Source organism: Stigmatopora argus, chromosome 14, assembly GCF_051989625.1.
Source record: "Stigmatopora argus isolate UIUO_Sarg chromosome 14, RoL_Sarg_1.0, whole genome shotgun sequence".
Lineage (NCBI taxonomy): Eukaryota > Metazoa > Chordata > Actinopteri > Syngnathiformes > Syngnathidae > Stigmatopora > Stigmatopora argus.
This window is the reverse complement of record NC_135400.1, coordinates 6,890,604-6,913,752: the sequence shown is the minus strand read 5'-3', so window position 1 is coordinate 6,913,752 and position 23,149 is coordinate 6,890,604. Positions and strand designations below refer to the sequence as shown.

The following is a 23,149-nucleotide window of genomic DNA, read 5'->3' as shown; positions in this document are numbered from 1 at the left end:
TGTGCATCGGTCTCACAGTTTGGGGGTTCAATCTCAGGTTCAGTGTGGAGTTTGTACGTTCTCCCTGAGCTTGCATGGGTTTTCTCTGGGTACTCCGGTTTCCTCCCACATCCCCAAAACATGCGTTGTAGGCTGGTTGAACACTAAATTTCCCCTGAATATGAGTGAGCATGGCTGGTTGACTGTCTCCTTGGTCCCTGCGATTGGCTGGCCACCAATCCCGTGTCCCCACATTAAGATCAATCCCATTGCTTACTTTGCAATCCATTAATCTATAAATTCTACTAAAAACATACTTTTATAACGTTTTAATCAGTTATTTTGATAGTGGAAAAACGGGTAAAAACTGACTAAGTTTTGAAGATAATTTTGACAAAATTATGATTTTACAGTCTTTGAATGTAATAATTATTTCCAAATGTCTAATTATTTAGACAGAGACTGATTTCGTGGGTACCAAAGTATATAAAACTAGAGCATTCGTCGTGGTGTTGAGTCCTGTCAGCTGAGAAATGTCAAACTTCAATTCCCATGATTCTTTGTATGGAACAACCCGGAAGTAAACAGTGTTAACCTCAGACGTCTTGCAGGGGAAAGGTTTATTACCACATACTCTACTTTGTTGTGAAAAAAATAACGGTGGACACAAGTGAGCCAGCCACTCTACAAATTAAGGTAGTTAAAATCGTTTTTATTTATTAATTGTTTTAATTCTAAATTTCTCTTACAAGGGCAAGGATACTAACGTTAGCATTAGGGTCGTAAAAAAAACAAGATAACAAATTAGTGGGCACAGGTGTGCAGTGCTAAATGGCGTTTTCACAAGTGTGTATACTGTAATGCATTTGACGATGTTGTCGGTTTAATACGACTTTTTGATATTATAAACAGTGAACGTCATACTGCACAAGAAGACATGCCCAATTCAAGAATTGGCAAAAGTGCTGTAAGAGAAAATGGGGTTTGGGTCTGATAATGGGGCATATCCTACAATTAATCTAACCAACCCCTAAAATGAGATGGCTACCAGAAGCTAGCTGTTCTACAATGAGTTCAAGCATTTGGCGTTGTCCTTATTATGATGACATGTTCATGAACAAATAGTCATTCGCTGCCACCCTCCCAGTTCCAATGGATTGGACATCTACTTGCACAATGAGTTAAATTTACTAAAAATCTGGGCCTATTGCATTGTACGTAAAACAAGTGAATGAACAGAAATTAATTGTTCGCACCATATGTTGCTGGCGTAGACAATGATACATATTTTATATTTGTGTAGGTGATGGAGCGTGTTACCAGCGCACTACCAGCACTGCTCTTGGCAAGCCTGGGGGTCTGTCTTCTTTATCGCATCCTCTGCCGCCTCCGAGGCGGGGCTCCCTTAAAGGATGCGGTGGTGGTCATCACAGGTGCCAGCTCCGGACTAGGCAAAGGTCAGCCTCATTTTCTCACAACTTCGATTGACGCTGTCTATTTAATATTATTTGGACTTTTAAAACACTCTCTGTAATATAAAATCCCATAGCCCTATAGGGAAATACTCTCAAATTGGGATCCCCCATTCATGTTTGTATTATTGTTCCTACACGCATGTATATTTATGTGTATGTATGTATATATGTGCTTAGCAACATGCTTATTTATTTATATATTTATTCATGTATTTATTTATTAACTTACTTTTACCTATCTATTTATGTCTAAAATGCCTTTCCTATTCCTGCATCCTCACCCTCTTGCTACTGTGACAACAAAATTTCCCGAATACGGGATGAATAAAGTTATCCAATCCAATCCAATCCAATCCAATAATATAGGCATATGGTACAGCAGCAGCTGACACATTGATGCTGTGGGCAACTCTGATTATAAGACGACCCCTTCCTTTTTAAGACTCAAGGTTGAAAAAAGACTGTTTGAATCTAAAACAAATGATTCTAACAATATATTACAGAGAGAAAAAGCATGTTATTTTGCCTCGTTCAAATCATTCAAAAACTGTCTATCACATCTTAAAATCTGAACATTTACCTATGTATATTGACTACTGATTTATTTATTACTTATTTATTCATTATTTATGTGTGCACTTACTGGCGAAGCTTTGAATCTAATTATACTTGTAAAATGCCAATAAAGGCATTAAATTCAATTCAACAAAACATTGAAGTGTTCAGCATTCGCTTTAAACGTATCCAGTGTTGTGAATAGATACAATGTCTAGATCCCGATTTTAAGACGACCGACACTTTTTCAGTCTTATTTCAATGCAAAACATTGTCGACGGTAATTAACACTGAGTTTTTTGCTCTTCCAGAATGCGCGCACGTTTTCCACAGCATGGGGGCTCGCCTGGTACTGTGCGGTCGGGACGCAGGTCGACTGCAGCGGGTGGTTGATGAGCTAAATGCAAAACCAAGGGACGGAAAGCAGCAGGTATTCAGTCACGCATACGCTTATCATGTCCCAAAAGAAAATGGCTGCATAGCATGTTTTCTTTTTGTGTTCAACCAGCCGACATGCATTCCCAGCACTGTTATCTTCGACCTGAGCAATGTAGCCTCGATGGAGAGGGCAGCGCAGGACATCTTGAAGTGTTATGGACGGGTGGATGTCCTCATCAACAATGCCGGAGTCAGCTACCGTGGCAACATACTGGATACGCACCTGTCGGTTCAGAGGGATGTTATGGAAACCAATTACTTTGGGCCGGTTGCTTTAACGCAAGGTGAGCAGCATAAAAAGTACTGAGACATTTAGAAGTTGCTAATTAGGATGTTTAGAGAAAGTAAAAAGTAACCCCAATGTAGGGAGTGCTCGAGTTACAACCGAATTCCGTTCTTACGCTGGCAATAACCCAAACAAGCAAGGGATTCTTGCGCGATAGTTTAACTTTGGTCTGAACGCAGCATATCCTTACCCATTTGCATCAATACAGTGATCCCTCGAATATCGCGGTTAATGTAGACCAGACATGGCCACAATAATCGAAAAATCTCCAAGTAGGGACAACCCTATTATAGCTTACACTTACGAGTTTCAACGTGGATTTTAATTTTTTATGAACTTAAAAAAAAAAGTTATTCAGTGCTGAGTCCGAGTAGCAAATGTGGCTTCCGCTTTATGAGTTTCAGCGTGGATTTTCACATTTTTATGAACTATATATATAAATATATATTTTTAAAATAATTAATCGCAGAAAAAATCGCAAAGAAGTGAATTCGCGATAAGTGAAGTCGCGATAATCGAGGGCAGACTGTATCTCTCTCTTTTCTCGTTTTTTTTATGCTAAGCTTCGTTTCTAGGCTAATTGCTATTTTTGCTGACACCAGAAGACCCCGCTTTCTTCTTTGGGGCCGTAATGTGAAAAAAGAAGGGTGAAAAAGGCAAAGGTACAAAGAGAGAACAAACACAGACAAGCACTATGTACGAGCTAAGCAGAAACTATTCTGTAGGGAAACCAATGGCAGACAAATCAGGCGTTTTAAAGTCGAAACGTCGTAGGTCGAGGACCTCGTAACCCAAGTTCTTCCTCTGTCCATAAGCTTTTGTGTCTAGTGTAATTTAAAAATATATATATTTGATGTCTCATCAGCTCTCCTGCCCTCCATGGTTCATCAGCGCAGTGGCCATATTGTTGCCATCAGCAGCGTTCAGGGCAAGATAGCCATTCCGTACCGTTCAGCTTGTAAGTATTCATTTCAAAACAACATGTTTCCCTCCACTTTGAAGTCAAATGAAAGCAGGATATTGTTTTATATCTGTGCGGCCAGATGCAGTATCAAAACACGCCACCCAGGCCTACTTTGATTGCTTACGTGCAGAAGTGGAGCAGTATGGAATTCCTGTGACTGTCATTAGTCCAGGATACATCCGGACCAATCTGTCCGTCAATGCTGTCACGGGAGACGGAACAAAGTATGGCGGTAGGTCCAAACAAAAATATTGTTGGTTTCTTTTTCCTTTTCAAAATACAGTTGTACCTCTACTTACGAAATTAATTGGTTCTAGAACTTTTTTCGTAACTTGAAAATTTCGTAAGTAGAGCAGTACTTTATACGTAAATTCTCTAAATCGTTCCACAGTCCTCACACAACTACCAACTGAACCCTTTAAAATTGGTCAGTGTCCCAATTTTTTTATGAAAGATGTGAGCAAACACAATCATGAGAGACAATTATAATGAAATGGTTTATTAATGTATTAAAATAAATAAAGCATATGCAAATGTGCCCTGCGCTGCTGAAATAGTTCCCTCCACCGTCGTTATAATGGGAGACATAATACCCATGTTTGTCTGCCAGATGGCGGCAAAAGCCTGTTCTTTTGACTTGGCTCGAGTCAATGACAAATCATGGATCTCAGACAAAACACATTTTTGAGCCAAAATAATTGTGCTTTTTGAGGCAGTCTGATGGTTGATAACCCCCAGTACAGCTCTGTGCGACAGTATTTATTAGCATTTTTAGTAGAAAAATCACCTTGGGACTTCCATCCTTAACCACGCTCTCTTGTGGCTGCCGAAGGCCCGTCATTTTGGGGTTGGTTCACTGAAGGGTCCAGTAAAAATCCTGGTTCCTGACAAATCTCATTTCTCGAGGACAAAATGCAGCCCTCCGTGGCATACTGACTGCCTCTTAAGCCCATTTGTAGCTCGGTGCAATATTTTGCAGTCTTTGTAGGATTTCTTGTGAGAAAATTACTTTCTGGATTTGCACCACCACCTCACAAGTAATGATTACATTTAAAAACATTTTTTTAAAATTTCTATTTAAGATTTGATTATGTGCAGAAATTTGAATTTGAAAAATTGGACCAGAAATCTAATTAAGAGTTGCATAGCTGTTGACAAACCCCTTAAATAACAAGGCCATGAGTTCTGACTCACGGATCGGAATTTTTCACAGGTTGGGCCGATCCCATGATCTATTGGCCCCTTTTCTCTCATCTCATATTCTGAACCGCTTTATCCTCATTGGGGTTGCGGGGGGTGCCGGAGCCTATGATTGGCCCCTTTTGTGGAACCAAATTAAAATGAAAAGTGAATGAAGCAAGTTTTAATCGAAGCTCATCCATTCTTTTTCTTGTCACTGCTTTTAGTTGTGGACAAAACAACGGCAACGGGTCGGGACCCGAGAGATGTGGCTCTCGCTGTTCTGAAAGCCGTGCGTAACAGGAGCAAAGATGTTGTCTTGGCAGGACCTTTGCCAACCGTGGCCATCTATCTTCGCACATTGTGGCCCGCCCTTTTCTTTAAACTCATGTCATCTCGTGCTCGCAAGGAGGACAAACCCAAAAATACTTGAGACTGAAAGGAAAAATGTGAACAGATTTGTGAAATACAACAGATAAGTTATTTTGAAAGTCAATATTTTTCTTGTCATGTAATGCCTTTGAGGATGATAGACGTCCAATTAAGCGCCTGTTTAAAACTACAGCTGTACCTCTAAAAACAAACATTTTGTTCCATTTTTGTCTGTTTCTCACATCTTTCATATAAAAGTAGGACACTTTAATCATTTTTAAAGGGTTTAAATGTTAGTTTTTGGAGGACCATGAACAAATTATAGAATTTACATATAAAGTACTGCTCTACTTACGAAAAATCCATGTTATACAAAAAGTTATGGAACCAACTAATATTGTAAGTAGAGGTACGACTGTACATTACACCACTACAACACTCTACTAGACATCAAATCTATTTGAATTGGAAGTCAACGTTTGTTTATTCTCTGCGAACCCTCCCACTTTAATAGGATAGGACATCTATTACTGTTAATGGCAGCCAGTGAGTTTAAAAAAAACTTGGCTGGGAATTATCGTCAGACACAAATGGCCCCATATTCAGAAATGATTTTCATTTCTGATCCATGTTGCAAAGCCTTTATCCATTTTATTAAGACTTAAGTATTTTCAAGAAATTACACAAAAAAGTCAGTTTCTTTTGTATATGATTCTCCACACATAATAAATAACAGTGGGCCATATTTACCCTTATAAACTGATATTTTGTACATGTCACCTAGTATATTCAAAACTAAACTATCCACATTTCTTAGTGGATTATGATATCTAGCTTTGAAGTTTCAAGATCTCTAAAAGAACTCAAATAACAACATTTACATTAGACGGAGGAACAAATACACACAAATACAAAAGCTTTTTGTAGTGAACTTTATGCACAGAATAAAAACCAATGGAAATTTGGACAGATTGATCCATTTTCTCAGATAGTCTTAAGTTAAAGAAGAACTTTTTTTAAAGAAATGTTAATAAATATTCCAAACAGCAAATTTACATTATGTTACAAAAGCGCAGTGAATACTGGAATCACCATTTGTACAAATAAGACCTTAATAAGAATAAAACAGAGATTCAAAGTTTAAAATATGTTAGTTTCTATTTAAAAACAATATTCAGTTTGCAAGCCTTCTCATTGGATTTCCCCATCTTCACCAGTAAGGGGGAATATTTAAGATTTGATTAACGCAAAATACGAATTCACACTGGGATGATGCTGGTTGGTTAAACCACTCGATGTTAGATGTGTATTTGCAGTAAATAAGTAAGCACCAAAACAGAGTAAGCATCAGACCTCAACTACAGCATATAAAAAGACCAGCCTGAGGTTAAAGCTGTGGTCGCTATTTGTAGTGACTTTGGCACAAGGGTTTGCATCCACAAACAGTCAACATTTCAACTGTATTCAATACAACCAGTCGACTGAAATTAGTTGACAGTCGCTTTCTTGGGGTTTAAATGGAGTGTTCCTGTTTAATTTAAAAAAGAAAATATACCTATGACATACATTTAATGCATCCTTGGTTAAATCAAACAGTTTGAAACATGAACCTATACCTAGTAGGACTGTGTGTGTTTAAGTACTAATTGATGGTGTCTGAAATATTTTCTTTGTAGTTAATTGACGTGCCAGATATGCACACTGAATTCAAACATTTCAATGCCAAATTGAAATAAAATTTATTGGCACCAGGCAGGGAGCACCCTGAATTGTTGGCCAGCCAATCGCAGTCTCTAGCCAACCAAAACTGCCATTTTTCCTACAGCAGGGGTGTCCAAACTTTTTTCTCCAAGAGCCGCTTACCCCCCAAAAATGCACGAATCGAATATGTTTTTGCGTGCTTGTTATTCATTTTTGTACATTAATGAATCATTTTCTTTAAATTTTCTCTGTTTCTCACATATTTCACACAAAAAGTGGGACACTTTCATCATTATTAAAGGGTTTCATGGGAGTTTTTTGAGAACCGTGGAATTATTCACGGAATTTACATGTAAAGTACTGCTCTGCTTACGAAAAATTCAAGTTACGAAAAAAGTTCTGGAACCAATTAATTTTGTAAGTAGAGGTACGTCTGTACTAGTACTGTAAACTACTGAAAAAAATTAGACGCAGTTTTCTACATTTGTTTCATCATGTCAGGTTTTGACGCCTCCGCCAATGCAGCGTTGTCGGTTTAGCTACCTAGTTCCATCTAGTGTTAAAGCTTAGAAGTGCAATGTAGGTGGAATTCAAGGCTTCTTATGTGGGCCATATTCAATGATATTTTGATCATTTGCAGCGGACCAATAAAAAAGGGGAGTGGGCCAGCGTTGGCCCGCGGCCCGTAGTTTGGACACCCTGCCATACAGCCTTCAATAATTGAATGCATGCTGAAATATTGATTTCAATTCAACTGATCCAGCAGACCTGGTGGCGATGAAATGAAAGGCAACTTAAATACATGACTGGAATTCTAGTAATAAGTAAGCTTTTTATAAAAAAATATATAAAAACTATGTACTCACAAAAAGTTAGTGACACTGAACTCTCGGGTGAAATTTCAGGATGAACTTTTCAGTGCTCCACACTGATTTACAGGCGGAATTAATTTGACCAACTGAAACAAGGAACAATTGGACATGTTCTAAATTTAGACAAGGTCAAATCAAGTTTGCCTGTAAAGGTTATTGCACATTGAGGTTCCTCCAGTATGTTCGCCAAAGGTTCTTAACAAGCTGTGAGCAACAAAACTGCACATTTTGGTGGATTTGCACATTTTTAGGGGGTTAAAAATGAAACAAAAAATAGCAGGAAAAGACTAAAGATCAGTAAAATATGTTTTTTGTTCAGATATGGCAGAGTATTTTCCTGTACATGAGGTTGTGTTTTGTAAACTCGATGGTCTTTAAAGGGAAAGTCATTATTGCACTTCATAAACAGGGCAGGGGATGGCTTTAAGTACTGGTCTGTTTTTGCAATCGTCTTTGCTCACTTGTTTTGTCCAGACGGCGCTGGGTGAATGAAGGGAGGCCCCCCACCATCCCGCTTTCCCCGTCCGCTGCTTCACGGTGGCGGAATGGAGGGCTCGGCCACGGCGAGCTCCTGAGCCAGGTCGTTGAAGCGCGCGATGTAGTCCACGCTGCTCTCGCTCATCATGCAGGCAAGCTGAGAGTCCATCTGTAGGCCCGGCACAACACTTACTGATTAAATGGATATATAGGGACAATAACGACAAGATTCAATGAAACACCCAAAAAGCATTTCAATATCAAATTTTTCACACTGACCTTACGTCGACAAAAGTTGAAGTCCCTGAACAACTGTTGGTTCACGTGATGTCAAAATAGCTAATGCACTGATTTTGTTCTCGTAATTTTATGGCTTTTTCTCCCAAGAAGCCCTTCAATCTCTTAATATCACGCAAAAAGTAGTTGGGTGGTTACAGATTTTACTTTTCCAAAAGTTGATACCCTTGAAACCAAACAACTTCCGGTTCACGTTACATTTACAAATAAGAAACAAAACGATTTTAATTTTGTAATATTACAATATGGACTTATTGATTGCCATATTAAATTTTTCATCTCATAATATTACAATTTTTCTCTCGCAATATTCCAATGTGACTTCTTGCCAGGTAATTTTTATCGCAGTAAAAGGCCTACTTCCTGCAATGCGCCTTTTTGCCAGCAGTGGGCGCCCAATTTGCGTTTACTTGCTACGTTGATGGCGTTCCATATGCTGTAGTCATACCACAATTGGCTTAAAGAGGTCCTTATTTCAAATCAATAGTCAGCCAGCTCTATATAAAGATGGATTAATTAATTTATAATATTATGCTACTTTAATATACATTAGTCTTAAAAGTTAGAACTAGGTAATTAGATATCTTTACATTTAAGCCTGCTTCTGTTTACACTGGATAGTTTTAGGTTGCAGCGCTAGTTCATACATTTAACATTTTTTGGTACGTCAGTTTAATGTTAATTAAAATATTTTATATGATCTATATAATATATTATATCTTGCCATATATATAATGGTATAAAATGGCCCTTGTTGTGATAGATTTTTTAACCATATGCACAAATAGATGCTCTACCTCAGCCACATCGGGAAGCCCACGGGAGTGAAAGGAATCGTGGGAGTTGCAGTCCAGCAAGCTGGGACCGAGCAAAGCTGTGCCACTGGAGGGGCCGGAAGGGATGAGAGTGCTCCGCCTGCCCTTATCAGAAGATACCATGCTAGCTGTAATGACATAACATCTGCTCAGAATTTCTCCTCAAGGTAAAGTAGTACTGACTGTGCTCATGATACTAAAAACATTCAAATGGATATTGATACCATTTTCAATACTAAATAAATAAATACCGCAAAATTCAATGTTTATTTTTATTTTTATGAACTCGTACCGTGTCATTGACAATGATGGACGTCCCAATTTGTGGCTCGTAGAAATCTTAAATCAACTCCAATTAAAAATCACAACACTAATCGATACTGAAATTGTATACTCGGATACAATTGAATGGAAAATTATCAGTCATTTGTTCGTTTTTACATGACCACAGGTCACCAGAAATTTGTGTCTTTGGGTAAATTTGATTTTGCACGCCACATATGTAGTAGAGTGTACTCTAATAATGGTGGGTATTTTTTCATTTTAAACTCATTGGCTGCATTGATGTTGCTAGATGTCCAATCCATTTGAGTGCCTGGCAGTGATTGAACAAACGCTCGTTGGCTTGGTCGTCAACTAGTGATAAAATCATTTTAAAACTCATCTTTTATCGTGTATGACGCTGAAAAAGATTGCAATCCAAGTAATCGAGCTGAGCGTTAGAAGACAAAACTCACAAAGGAGACATCCTAGCGTGGAGTCAGAGGAGTCGCTGGGATACCACTGAGGGTCGTGACTAGGCGACGGAATCCAGCCCCGCGACGGGCTGACGGATGGCGACGTGGCCAGTAGCTTAGAGCTCTCGCCGCTACTCATTTTGGCCGGAGAGAGCGCCGCCTCCTCGCCTGCGTCAGGAAAGCAAACCATATATTTATGCCTCGCTTCAATAATGGCGCAAGTCCTTATTCGAGGATGTCACCCCACGTTCACGTACCGTAGTGGGCAGAATTGATGGCGAGCTCGATGATGGAGTCACTGATGTGTGTTTGATTCTCTCCAGGGGTCATAGCCTCCTCAGGGGGGCCCGGCAGAGAGATGTCAAGAAGGGAAGCAACGCTGGGCGGCGAGAGGAGTGAGTCTCCTGCCCCTGTCACTCCAGGTGATGGTGGGGGCAGACCGTTCTACGAAGGAATATCGTGTTTTCATGTACAGTATATAGAAATGTGCATGTTTCATGACAGTGTTTTGCACACATGAAGAGGAAATGCTCTTTTGCCACTTTTTCGATATTTTACCAAACAAAGAAGTGATTTAAAGAACACAAACATGGACAGAGATACCACCGCACATCGGTAAAGATATGTTGCGTTTTAAACAGATATCACTGTTAGATTAAGTAACTAATAGAGGACTAGCTAAATTTTCCACTCGACCAAATAGCGTCTACATTAAGTCATTGGCTGCCATTCACATCATCCAATTCATTTGGACTAGAAGGGGCCGAATTAACTTCAATTTATTTGCCTCGTTCCGGTCAAAATGATTGACGTCGAACTCCATTTTTGACAGATCATTCGCGGCAGTACACAAAATATTCATTACTTTTTCCAGTTTAAAATTGACTTGTTCTTTCTTTAATAGTTGTTGTATCGCCAGAGTTACCCAACCCTCGTACTGTACGTAATAAACACGCACTTTTCTGACCTCTAAGACATTGTGCTGAAGCAGCTGAGGTTCTGGTCCAGCATCAACAATTGGTGCGGGAACGACCGCAACAGAAGAATTCGGTTCCCGACAAGGACTTCCAGGAATGATACCTGCAGTTTTCGCTGCAAGGTCAATTGCACCTAGAAAATAAGGTAAATGCGGTCAGAAACTTGCAGGGAACAATTGCTGTTAGAATAGAACGCAATTAAGTTAGAAATTTTTATAGATGTTTCACATTTGCTAATACGAGAAAAATATATATCCTTATTTGATCTTTGTATTATTTACACTTTTCTGCAGCATATTCAACTACAGAGGGAAAATGCACTTTACAGATCATGTAAAAATAAGTATTTTCTATTAGTATTTAGAGGAAAAGTTGGGGTATATGCTGATAAAATCCTGATTGCAAACCTGACACCAAAAGCCCTCAATGTAAACATACTTTTGGAGAGTAGCAATATTATTATACATACCGGAGAGGTGGTTGTCTACCGCAGAGCCTGAGGACGTTAAGGAGGCTTTGGACGGTAGAGCCAGGGAGGTAGGAGCGAGCCGGGTTTGAATTGGCCGGAAAGATCCAGTTCCTGAGGAAAGACACAGGAAATGTGAGAGACCGATAATAATTACAGTTGCGGCCTAGTGAGTTTTGTATTAAGTAGCTTTAAAATGAGACTTCTACCGTGTTTTCCGGACTAAAAGTCCTACTTTTTGTTCTGACCACAACATCCTGTTATGTTTTTTAATTTAGGTAATAGTCATCTGAAAAACTGTTGTGTGAGCAGATGCCTATCAAGCCTGTTTTTATCCATTTTAGTATTGTTATGTTAATGTATGTTTGTTCTTCATTTCTGATCAAATCAATTATGCCCTCCTAAAAATGCAACTTATATATATTTTTTCCCTCTTCATTGTGCATTTTTTGACTGGTGCGACGTATAGTCTGAAAAATACGGTACTTCCGTCCAATATAGCATAGCCTCCTGAAGTGACCGTATTTTCTCGCATATAAGCCGCATCGGTAACAAATTTTTTTTTGACCTTATCAAGGGTATGGCTTATATTTGCACAAGACTCGCTATACTATTTTTCACCAGTAGATAGAACATTTAATATTTGTTGGTTATTTTCTGTTTTGCAGTAAGAAAACACCCATTACTGGATGAATTCATTGTTTGTGATATTAACCCTAATAATGGGCTTTTGATTCATACAGTATCTCAGAAATACCGAATGTGATGATTTTTCTTAAGATTTTCCCTTCAAAGTAACATATTTGTACTCCCTATTAAAACCATGAATATGGAGGTGAAAATTGTGAATCAGATGGCGGCTTATATGCGAGAAATTGTCAAATTCAACAATTTTAAGGCAATTTTAAGGGTGCGGCTTATATGTGGGTAAATACGGTAGTACCTGTGGCAGCGGAGTTGGATAGGATGGAGAAAGAGCAGACGTGTTGAGAAGTGTCTCCTGTAGTTCGCGGTAGAAGAGTTCGCTATGGATGAGACACACATTAGCTTAGTTGGATGTGCGATTTTATTGGCTTAACTCCGGGAACACAAAAAAATTTACCTGAACGACGAGCGGCTTCCGGAGTTTGTTTCGAGGTTTTCTTGGTCGTGAGAGGAAAAGATCTGACTGCATCTGCCAATATAAACGATTCATTGTCATTATGACTATCTGAGCTTGGAACTCGGAGGAGCCGAATGGACACTCACACTGATGGAGTCGAGCTGCTGCCTTAGGGCCAACTCGGCTTCCTTGTTGGGGGAGAACATTCGGCTGTGGCGGGAACTGTTTGGGGGGAGCGTGGTGGGTACTGCAAAGACATTGCCTTCGGAGTCACTAGTTGCTCCCCCCGATGATGCGAGAAGAGAGCGAGGGAGGTTGCGTGCGCCTGAGGGAGAGGGAAAAATATAAGCAAGATGACACCCTTGTTATGTGGTAATGCAGCGTTAATTTAACAGTTCAGCATTATATTTATGACACTGGGCATTTTCTTTGAGATGCTACTTAATGTAAAAGGGGAGTCATGGAAAACACTGATGAAGCGATAGATTCCAAATACAGTAACACCTCATTTATCACGGTTAATAGTTTGCAAGACCTGCCGAAATAGATGAATAACCGCGATGTATGGACAGTGTTTCTAGGGAGTCTACTTAATAGTATTCTTTGGACTTTCAAAACCCTCTTTGTACTATGATTTACCTCCTGAAGGCAGACACTGCCCCTAAGTGGCCAGTGAATTACAATTTAATTGTGACATTTCATGTTTGTATTATTTGGCAGATCCAACCTGCGATGTGAGGAATCTGCAAAGTGCTGAGGTATTACTGTGTAATCAACCAAATATTTAAAGTCTAATTAATTAATGATACCTGAGCCGCCAACATTTGGCAGGTGTAATTTGCCTCCTCGGATAGACGCCTGCTGTCGTCCACAACTTGGGCTGCGAAGTGCCGCAATTGGACCTTTTCCTGGAGGTGTGAGGCTCTGGTCATGTTCCTCTTGAGGGGTCTTAAGGGGCGATGTGGCTGTGGAACACACCTCGGGAGGCTGAAAGAGAAAAATAATCATCACCAATGAACATGAAAACTCCACACAGGAAGGTCCGGACCTGGGATCGAACCCTAATGGCTGATGCGCTAAGCACTCGGGCCACCCCAAGCTTGGTTTGCGATGCAAAAACAGGAAAATGCCTACCAAAGGTTTGGGATTGACCTCTGTGGTGACCAGTCTCAGCAAACACCGCAGTACCCGTTGTTTCCCGTGTGCTCTCTGCTGCATTTGGGCTTGCCCCTTTTCACGAGAGTCTGAGACAGACTGCCACTCGTACTCCAGCTGCAGTTTGCCGGGCTTCCCGAACATCAAGTACAACTCGGCCAGCGTGACATTCTCTGCGTCGCGAGCATTCCAACCTTCTCCTCTGATCCGTTCGACGCTTCGCTCTTTGCCCTGCGGCACTCCTTCCTCCGATCCAGCCGCCGACAGCTTGGCCGGAGCGCTCCGAGTGCTCTCCGGAGACGAAGAGATGGTCACATTCTGCTCCTCGTTGCACTGTTCCAGCGAGCTTTCTGACCCACCCAAGGGTGCGTCCGTCGTTTTGTTCCCTGCGAGGCTTCCACCGATCTCTACCCCGGCAGTGACGCTTTTATTCTCTTCAACAAGTCCTCCCTCAGTTGCCTCCTCTCTGGGATTGACTTGCTGCGGAAGTGCAGAGCCAGAGATAGGCTTCTTCTCCTCTAACTTAGCAGACCCATCGGGTGACGATTCAAGGCCAGGTGCATCTGTTTGACAGTTGTCACTCTGTAATGTCGCTGCGGTTCCTCGACCGGATTTGGCGTTCGTCCTTAGGGGCGCAGCGGTGTGAATACCCAGAATCTGAGCGGCCGGTAGCTCTTTGGCGTTGGGCCGAGCCTTGCCGCTTTCTTGCCAGTGGACTGTGCAGGAAGCCTTGGAGTGAACCACACGGGCCACACCGGGCAACGTGGTCAGGGAGCTGCTCTCGGCCGGGAAAAGGAAGAGCTCCTCGGGCGGGGATTTGTTTGGAGAAGCGGCATTGGATTGAGTCCCCTCTAAAGCGTCCCTCTCCATCAGACTTTGGATCTAAAAGAGCATTGTTAAGGAAAAATTGCAATGGGGGAAGAATGGAATTGAGACGCTTTGAAAACATCTGCTTTTGTGCAAGAAATTCAAATTTAAAGGAGTGAAAATATCAAAGGATACAATTCTCTGGTCATGATAGGCCCATTTCTGTTTCAGGTACTCGATGAGGCTGGAAACTTTCCTGTGGAGCTCCACCACCATCCTGGAACAGGTAAAAACACAGCTTTTACTCATAACTCAAATTTTGCCATCGGCACATAAATAGTACTTTATTCATTTATTTTTAATGAGAGCATCCCAAAGTTTAGATTCCCATTCAGTCGTTTTGTGAAAAAATAAAATAAGAGTCCCGTTACACCGAGTTCAAAAGCGGTCAGTATTTCGATGTAAAAGAAAGAAAGAAAATTTCTACATTTTTTTAGATGTAGTCCCTCATTCCACATTACTGCGCATTGGCTAAAATAGCCTAGTAAAATGAAGGATAATGAGCTAACAAAATAATTTTGCATTCACATGGTTCCCTGTAATTTTCCCCATCATTTCTCATATAAAAATCCAAAGGTCAGAGGGTCTCCATTTTCGTTATCTGTACTGATTCGCTCTATATATGTGGACTTAGTTGACTAGTGTTACTAACCTGAGGCGAGGGTTGTGTGCTAGACTCTGAACACGGGCCCAGGAATAGTTACTCCGCGGTTGAAGCTCCACCGCGACCTTCAGGGGTAAACGCACCGGTTTCTGGTCTTCTTCGTCACTTACTCCTGCATGGAGAGAGAGTTTCGCTCATTTTTTGCCTCCAACTTGAGTGCTATTGATCATTTAACAATTCATCAGTCTGCTTCTCCTCATGTGCTGTTACCATGGAAACAGCAACAGCCCCCTCGCGGCTGTTGTTATTGCTAGAATCCCGCCCATGCAAAATCCGGAGCCTCACGATTGGCACACTTTGTGGTTTCAGCAGCAATGATTTTTCACTGAGAAATTTCTCAAGTCTGTGTGGACACTCACCATCTGGGTCGCAAAGTTTCTTCAGCGCGCGGCACATGGGTGCTTTAATCCGCAAGTTCCTGCCTTTAGAGCGCACGGTGGTGGCTCTGATTAGAAAAGAAGGGACAGTGATTGGCCGTCAGGTAACTGAGAGATCTTTACCATGAGCATTTTCATCCACGAATGAACAAATTTAAGTCAATATGACTTACTGGAATTCCTTTGAAAGTAGCTGGAACCATTGTTTATGATACCCTATACGCTACGTATTAGTAATTTGACAAAAAAACACGCTTTCTTTCAATAAGGAAAATGTGATCTACCAAATTTAGAAAACATTGAACGCAAATGATGAATTTCTTCTCATTGGCGTTCAGTCGGGCCACCCGGTGGATAGCACGTCAGACTCACAGTTCTGAGATCGAGGGTTCGATCCCAGATCCGGACCTTCCTGTGTGGATTTTGCATGTTCTCCCAAGGCTAGAGTGGTTTTTTTCTGGGTACTCCAGTTTGCTCCCACATGCATTGTAGGGTGGTTGAACACTCTAAATTGCCCCTAGATATGAGCGTGAGCGTGAATGGTTGTTCATCTCCTTGTGCCCTGCGATTGGCTGGCCACCAGTTCAGGGTGTCTCCCATCTGGTGCCTGTAGTTAGCTGGGATAGGTTCCAGCACCCCCCGTGATGCTTGTGAGGATGAGTGGTATGGAAAATGCATGACAGCCCAGAGAGATTTTAAAGAGCATGTTTGGGTGCTCTACTTACCCTTGTTGGATGAGTTCATTCAGCTTTGCCACATTTTTATCGTCCATGACTGCATGAGACAAAAAAAACTTGTTTACAACACGGTTCCCAATAGACCAAAGGTGTGTGTGTATGGAGGGGCGTTGGGTGGAGCCGGTTTTCGGCACGCTGCACTTAATTGCGTCCCTTGAGATCTAACACAAAGTCAGAAAACATTGTTGAGGAACTGGGTGCAGAACTGTACTTACGTCCGCCAACTTTTTTGCGGAGCTCAGCGTAGCAGATGAGTCCGTAGAGCTCCTGAGAGGATTTTTTCAGCACTCGTGTGTACACTGATGAGGAGACGGAGCACGTGTCACCCCCCAAAAATATATATATACATTTGCAAGCAAAATATCGGCATACTGAAGGACTCGTCTAAACATCTAAACAATGACCATATGAACTTGTAGAACGTGTTTGGCAAAAAAAGATATCCCCTGAATTTAAGAATCATAAAAAGTGCCTTCTTCAATGCAATTATGGATTCCAAATCAGTAGGTGGCGCCACAACACCTAGCAATTTTGCTAATTATTGTTGAGAAAGTGTGCTCTACAGTGGAACCTCGACATACGAGTAATTTGAGATACGAGTAAGATTTTGAGCAAATATTTATCTTGAGATACGAGACAAATTTTGATATACGAGCAGACAGCGGACCTGAGAAGCTACTCATAAGAACATCATGGCCACTGTCTTTCTGGTCGCAACTCCCTCGTGTAATGTCTCTCTCCCCGCAACTCCCTCGTGTAATGTCTCTACGAGCACTGGGCAGAGTGCATTTTTCAGTGTTTTTTTCCCGTTAGTCAGTGCGAATGGCGTATATACTACTTCTCGTTGGCAAGTGGTCGTGCGTTATCCTATTGTGAGGACATTTGTGTGCGTTTTCCTATTGTGAGGACATTTGTGTGCATCATTTGGGGAATATTTTTGAAGGGAATACAAAAGCAAATAACCCTCGATAGGTTGCATATGAAAGTCAGGGTGGAGGCGGGGCAAATAGAGCCAAGAAAGGTATCAAAATGTAAAACAAAATTAGAATTAAGTGTAGTGTAAGGTTATATTAAATTTATTTTTGAGTGTCTGCATAGTATTCCAAGTTCATTGAAATTTGTTTGTTATGTTACAAGCGCGTTGCCGTGCAAAATGTCTCCCCCCTCTCTGTCACTCTCTTCCTTCCGCGAAATCTGTCTAATTTTAGTGTAAGGTTAGAGTAAATATATTTTTGAGTGTTGTTAATCCAAGTTCATTTAAATTGTTACGAGCGCATTGCCGTGCAAAAGGTCCCCCCCCTCTCTTTCCCCTCCGAGAAATCCGTCCTATTTTAGTACTATTAAACACATTTTAGTACTATTAAACCACTAGTTATTTGTTACTTTGTTAATAGATGGCGAATTAGAACAAATAAAAATGTTCTTCCAGTCCAATATCCAGTTTTGGGTGTTTTTTTAGAGGGTTGGAACGAATTAATTTGTTTTTAGTTCATTTCTATGGGAAACGTTCGTTTGAGTTACGAGAAAATCGACATACGAGCTCAGTCCCGGAACGCATTAAAGCTCGTATCTAGAGGTACTACTGTATTTGACAAAATGCTCGCCTGATTTGCAGTATTTCACTAGCCTTGTTTTATGTACTCCTCTGCAAAATCAGATGAACTTCAAAAAGTGATATTCATTGTGTAGTAGACATGACCAGAAGAAAAAATACCAAACACCCGTTACACCACCTCGTGTTAAGTGTGTCAACGTACCATTGGCAAAGTCGATGTGCTTGGAGATCTTATGCCACGTGCGGTAGTAGAAATGGCGGACCTGTTCCTTGTTCTTCACCATGTTAGCTGGCTTGCCTCTTTTCTTGTATTTCATAGCAATGTTGTTCTGGATGGCTTCGAAATCCTTGCCATGCTGGAGAGGCGATGAAATCAATATCAGATGCATACGTTACACGTGAGATGTTCCACGAAATGTAAAATGGCAAAACAACCGGGCAATCTTCCAATGAGAAAAAAAAATACATTCTCTGACCTCATAGAGCCCTTCAAAAAAGCTGTTTTTATCCTCCGCGCTCCAAGACTCCCACTGCCGACGAGCTCGCTTCTGGTTACCGGCATGCTCCTCCTTCTCAGCAGGTCCCTGGCCCTTGGTGGTCTTGGAAACTCCCCCGGAGGAGCCGGTAATGGGTCCAGATTGTCCCACCGCGCTCTGGGATGAGGCACCGTTCTCTGCTCCTGTAATCCGTAAGTTAAGAAACACTCAGAAACTAACCAAAAGATTAATAATACTATAAAACAGTGTATTTGTGTGAGTTTTCTGAGATTTTCTAACTCAAATGTTCCTCTGGCAGAGAACCAAGAAAAGCAAACTGGTCCTTTTGGCCAGGTCTCCTGCATGCAGGTCCAAAAACAACTCAGGGTGGGCTTCCATGGGCAAATTTACACAAGCTAAAAGCACAATAGTGCCAGAAAGCATCAAAACAAACACAGATGGAACTGCTCGCTAAGTGCGCGTGTAGAGACATTAACCTAGATATGTTTCTTCAAATAGATTATATCTACTAAAATAGCATCAATGCACATATGCTGTGGTCAATTAAATCAAAGGTGAGCAGTCCAAAGCAGGAAATTGATAAATAAGACCCTCACCATCAAGCCAAGTGCAAGATGCATAATTACATTTGTATAATCCAAAACAAGAGACAGGCGAAAATTATCTTTGCAAAAATATCAAATGTTTAGTTGACACTAAAAAAGGCTTTTGACCAATGACAAATTAGTATATTGCTATTACGCCACAAATTGAGAAGAGTTTTGTCATATCTTAATTGTTGTTTGTCTCCTTGTGCCCTGCGATTGGCAGGCCAACAATTCAGGGTGTCCCCCGTCAGCTGGGATAGGCTCCAGCACCCCCAAATGAGACGAGATGAGATTTGTCCATCTATGAATCCCTCTCTAATGGTCATATCGGCATATTGCGAGATAATCGAATTGTATCGGGAAGGTTTCCTTTCCACCCCTGAGGTTGACAATCCCAGTTTTTAAAGTGAGCGACTTGCCAAAGTGGTTCGGTGGAGCGAGTGGTTAGCGTGTCGGCCTCGCAGCTCTGGGGTCCTGGGTTCAAATCCAAGTTCGGACCCTTCTGTGTGGAGTTTGCCTGCGTGGGTTTCCTCCCACATTCAAAAAAAAAACATGCATGGTAGGCTGATTGGACCCTCTAAATTGCCCCTGAGTGAATGTTTGTCCATCTCCCCCTACGATTGGCTGGGGGTTAGGGTTGGGAAGTCAGCTGGGATAGGCTCCAGCACCCCCCGCGACCCTAATAAGGATAAAGCGGTTGACAAAATGAGATGAGAGAGCGACTCGCCAAAGCGGAGAACGTGTTCGGAACCAGCGCATGTGGATGTCACAAATGGATCGATTAAGACTTTCACTTCTGTGTTTTGGTGTTCTACCTTTGGATTTGGCCCCGCCATGGCCGTTGATGGTCGAGCCCACGGAATCCTTCCGGATCCTTTTGCTGGGAGGTCGAACGCTGGATCGGAGAAAATGATGCTGGTCGTGACACGGGGCGCTGGGCTCCACCGGGGTCTGGTTCTGCTGGGTTTGCGGACTCTGCTGGGCCGGTTGAGTCGAATGAAGTACCGGATGAAGAAGAATTCCCACTCGCTCGTCTCCCTTTGTAGTACTGCGCTCCTCGCTCGCCTGCTCTCCGCTCTCCTCCTCGTCGCAACCGTCGGCGTTTCTGGACGGATCGGTGGTCCCATCGACACCAATCCCCTCCCTGGAGCTCGGTGTCATGCTGCCACAACACACACAGTCCCCAAAAGACACGGGAGGAGCAAAGCGATGAGCAAAAGGAACTTCTAAACACGACGTTTGCCGTCTCTCAACATGGCCGCCGCTGTTTGTTTCAAATCCCCTTCTCCGGTCCCGACAAAACAAGCCCAAATACATTCATTTACAGCCACAGAATGAACGCAACTTGAGCCGAGAGCTTTTCCGGAGTGTTAAAGAGCCGTCCGAGGGTTCGAATTGGCCAATGTTAACGTGGAATATGAAGGAAAATTCAAATGCGAGCGCTTTTCGGTTTAGCGCCCTGCAGAAACGACAACGAGAAGCAGTCGGCGCATTCGACCTCTATTTAAAGTGTTTCTTGGCGAGGCAAATGTACCAAATTTCGTGCTCTTCGGAAGTGGACGACGTCTTCTTTCTCTTCACCATGGATCCGAGCGGTTCGACTGGCAATTGTTGATCAATTTGGGCATAATAAATGCACGGCGGTCGGGTCTGGTCTGGCCGGCTTCCCCGTTCTTGTCCAGCTTCGACTGAGACGAACTCTGCGCAGTTCCACTCTTCTCTAGCCGTAATATTACTCAATACTTCGACAATAAAACTCATCCAACTTTTACACCTGCCCCTATAATGTCAGATTTCTACCATATTGCTCACTACTTTCACCACTTGAGCTCATTTGCCAAGCTAATAATACTTTAATAAACCTACTTCGCACGCCTATACGTCACTGTCTGCTAGCAGAAGGGTAAAAATCCACAAATCACATTTATTACATCAATTGTTTTGCATTTATGATCAAAATATAATTTCAAATAGGGCTCATTTCAAACGCATACGTTTAGAATTATGGTTGGCATCTATACTACATACATCCTGCATTACTACTACTACTACTACAGAGGTAAAACAATGTCATAATGTTCTTGTGGTACATTTTTAAAATATATATATATTTTAAATCCTTTGCTCACGAATGTCATGAATTGAGAGCATTTGCTGACATCTGGGGGATTACAACAATGTTTAGCGGCAGTGACAAATGGAGATTGTGATTAATGCCACGGATTTGACATAAACAATCAATAACCTCCATCAAGCATTAGACACGGACAACTTTAAAATCCTGTTCTGTCCCAACTAAACGCTAACTAAGTAATAATTGTCATCATCCTCCCATCAGATTCTATTTTACTTTGCTGGGCACAATCCTGCATGTTGATCTTCCGTTTTACAACTCGGGCTATTGTGGAATTATTATGAAAAATAGACCAAACAATCACCCTTGATTTAACGTCCAAATTGATCTTTGTAGCCTCAATTGATTTCAAATCTAACAGCCTTACTTGGACGTAGTGGATTTACTGTAATACACGAGCACAAAGTCATCCTACCAATCCAAATTATTTCGTTGTGTAAAAGCAACGGATTGTTTATTAAAAAGAATGAACGATTCCTTACAAATGTGACATGGCAGTGTGATAAGTCACTACACCAATACGTTCAAGTAATAACTATAATTATAAACACAGATCTGTCCTTTCCATTCATAATGTGATTCTTAGCATAGCTGCTAACACAGCGAGCATTGCGTGAGTATTTGAAGTCAAATATCATCAAGTAAAGGACATTCTCTTTAACAATTGCACCCGATCGCTTTCCAAAACAATATGAAACCTTGGCAATTACCTGCAGTATAAATCTATATGTGATTTTTCCATCCAAAGTCCAAATCTGTCTTGCCCGTTAGCAGCCTTCCTCCAACTTGGCTACAGATGACAGTTCATGTGGTTTGATAGTCCACGCGCGCTGGCACGCCCACTACAACTCGAAAACAAATCCTGTGATTGGTTAGTTAATCCACGAGGAGCGCGGTAAAAAACTTGATTGACGTAAACTTCGGCCAATAGACAACAAGAAATGCTAGGAAAAGGACCAATTGGAATCCTTTTCCTGTTGTTTAATATAAAAACTTCCTCATATTATTTTGAACAGCCCAAAGGCACATACGATCAAATTATTTTTCGTAAATGGTTGTTTTCATAACGTAATAGCAACATTTTCAGCTATTTTGAGGTGTTCCGATCGTCATATGTTTGTCATTTAATTGAAAAAGCAGAAAATATCGTCTACTTGTAACGCCGTTAATCATCATGTTATACTTTTGTCTATTACTAACACTACTAATGCAACCACAACTATAAAATGTATTTGTTTTTCAAATTAAACAGAGAATTTGTTACTTCGCAACTTCCCTTTTCAAAAATAAGAAGCAGTCCTTTGCATGACCATGACAGTTTTTAATTTAAAACAACAATTCTTATAACATTTTCTTTCTTCTTTTCATATTTTATGCGCTATTAAGGGTAGCATAAATGACGTTTCAAAGAGATTGTACAAATTTGTCAACCACTTATTCGTGTTGACTACTTATCTATGTTGACTACTACTAATGTAGTATGTTGACTACTAGTTATTTATTATGTTGACTACTTATTTATTTGCTACTTATTATTATTATTATTATCATCATTATTTATTGATTTGTTTGTGTTGGTGTTATTTGTGCATTTTCCTACTTATTTATGTTGTTGACTACTTATTATGTTGACTACTTATTTATTTATTATGTATTACTTCTTTATTGATTATTTGTTTATTAGTTATTGTTATTATTGATCATTTATTTATTTGTTATTTATTAGTTATAGTTATTGTTGATTGATTATTTATTTAGTTATTATTTATTAGTTATTGTTCTTATTTATTGATTTTTTATTTGTGGTGAGGCTTTAAATCCTACTATACTTGTATAATGACAATAAAAGCATTGAATACAATTCAATCATTTTGCCGGTTAAAT

At 40.9% G+C, this 23,149-nt stretch overlaps 2 protein-coding genes across 3 annotated transcripts; one reads left to right on the top strand and one right to left on the bottom strand.

Annotated features, from left to right (window-relative positions):
• Window positions 1-519: 519 nt before the first annotated feature.
• Window positions 520-20,902, top strand: dhrs7b (dehydrogenase/reductase (SDR family) member 7B). The gene is made up of 13 exons (XM_077618431.1): window positions 520-675; window positions 1,283-1,436; window positions 2,321-2,439; window positions 2,518-2,731; window positions 3,599-3,691; window positions 3,777-3,929; window positions 5,104-8,450; window positions 9,384-9,577; window positions 10,471-10,569; window positions 11,122-11,269; window positions 14,886-14,940; window positions 18,625-18,735; window positions 18,843-20,902. The coding sequence occupies exons 2-7, from the start codon at window positions 1,286-1,288 to the stop codon at window positions 5,307-5,309; spliced, it is 936 nt and encodes a 311-aa protein (XP_077474557.1). The 5' UTR covers window positions 520-675; window positions 1,283-1,285; the 3' UTR covers window positions 5,310-8,450; window positions 9,384-9,577; window positions 10,471-10,569; window positions 11,122-11,269; window positions 14,886-14,940; window positions 18,625-18,735; window positions 18,843-20,902.
• On the bottom strand, window positions 5,880-22,097 carry cramp1 (cramped chromatin regulator 1). 2 transcript variants are annotated; one of them, XM_077618430.1, is made up of 20 exons: window positions 21,976-22,097; window positions 19,947-20,293; window positions 18,524-18,726; window positions 18,250-18,403; window positions 16,708-16,791; window positions 16,481-16,529; window positions 15,738-15,823; window positions 15,367-15,490; window positions 14,850-14,931; window positions 13,827-14,729; window positions 13,502-13,679; window positions 12,839-13,017; window positions 12,693-12,764; window positions 12,534-12,615; window positions 11,594-11,704; window positions 11,115-11,257; window positions 10,405-10,591; window positions 10,148-10,315; window positions 9,393-9,538; window positions 5,880-8,467 (listed from the first exon to the last, which is right to left on the bottom strand). In XM_077618430.1, exons 1-20 carry the CDS (start codon window positions 22,005-22,007, stop codon window positions 8,354-8,356), a joined length of 3,444 nt encoding a protein of 1,147 aa, XP_077474556.1. In that variant the 5' UTR covers window positions 22,008-22,097; the 3' UTR covers window positions 5,880-8,353. The 2 variants fall into 2 exon arrangements, with proteins under 2 accessions (XP_077474556.1, XP_077474555.1); XM_077618429.1 differs by lacking the exon at window positions 21,976-22,097 and adding an exon at window positions 20,666-20,938.
• Window positions 22,098-23,149: the final 1,052 nt, after the last annotated feature.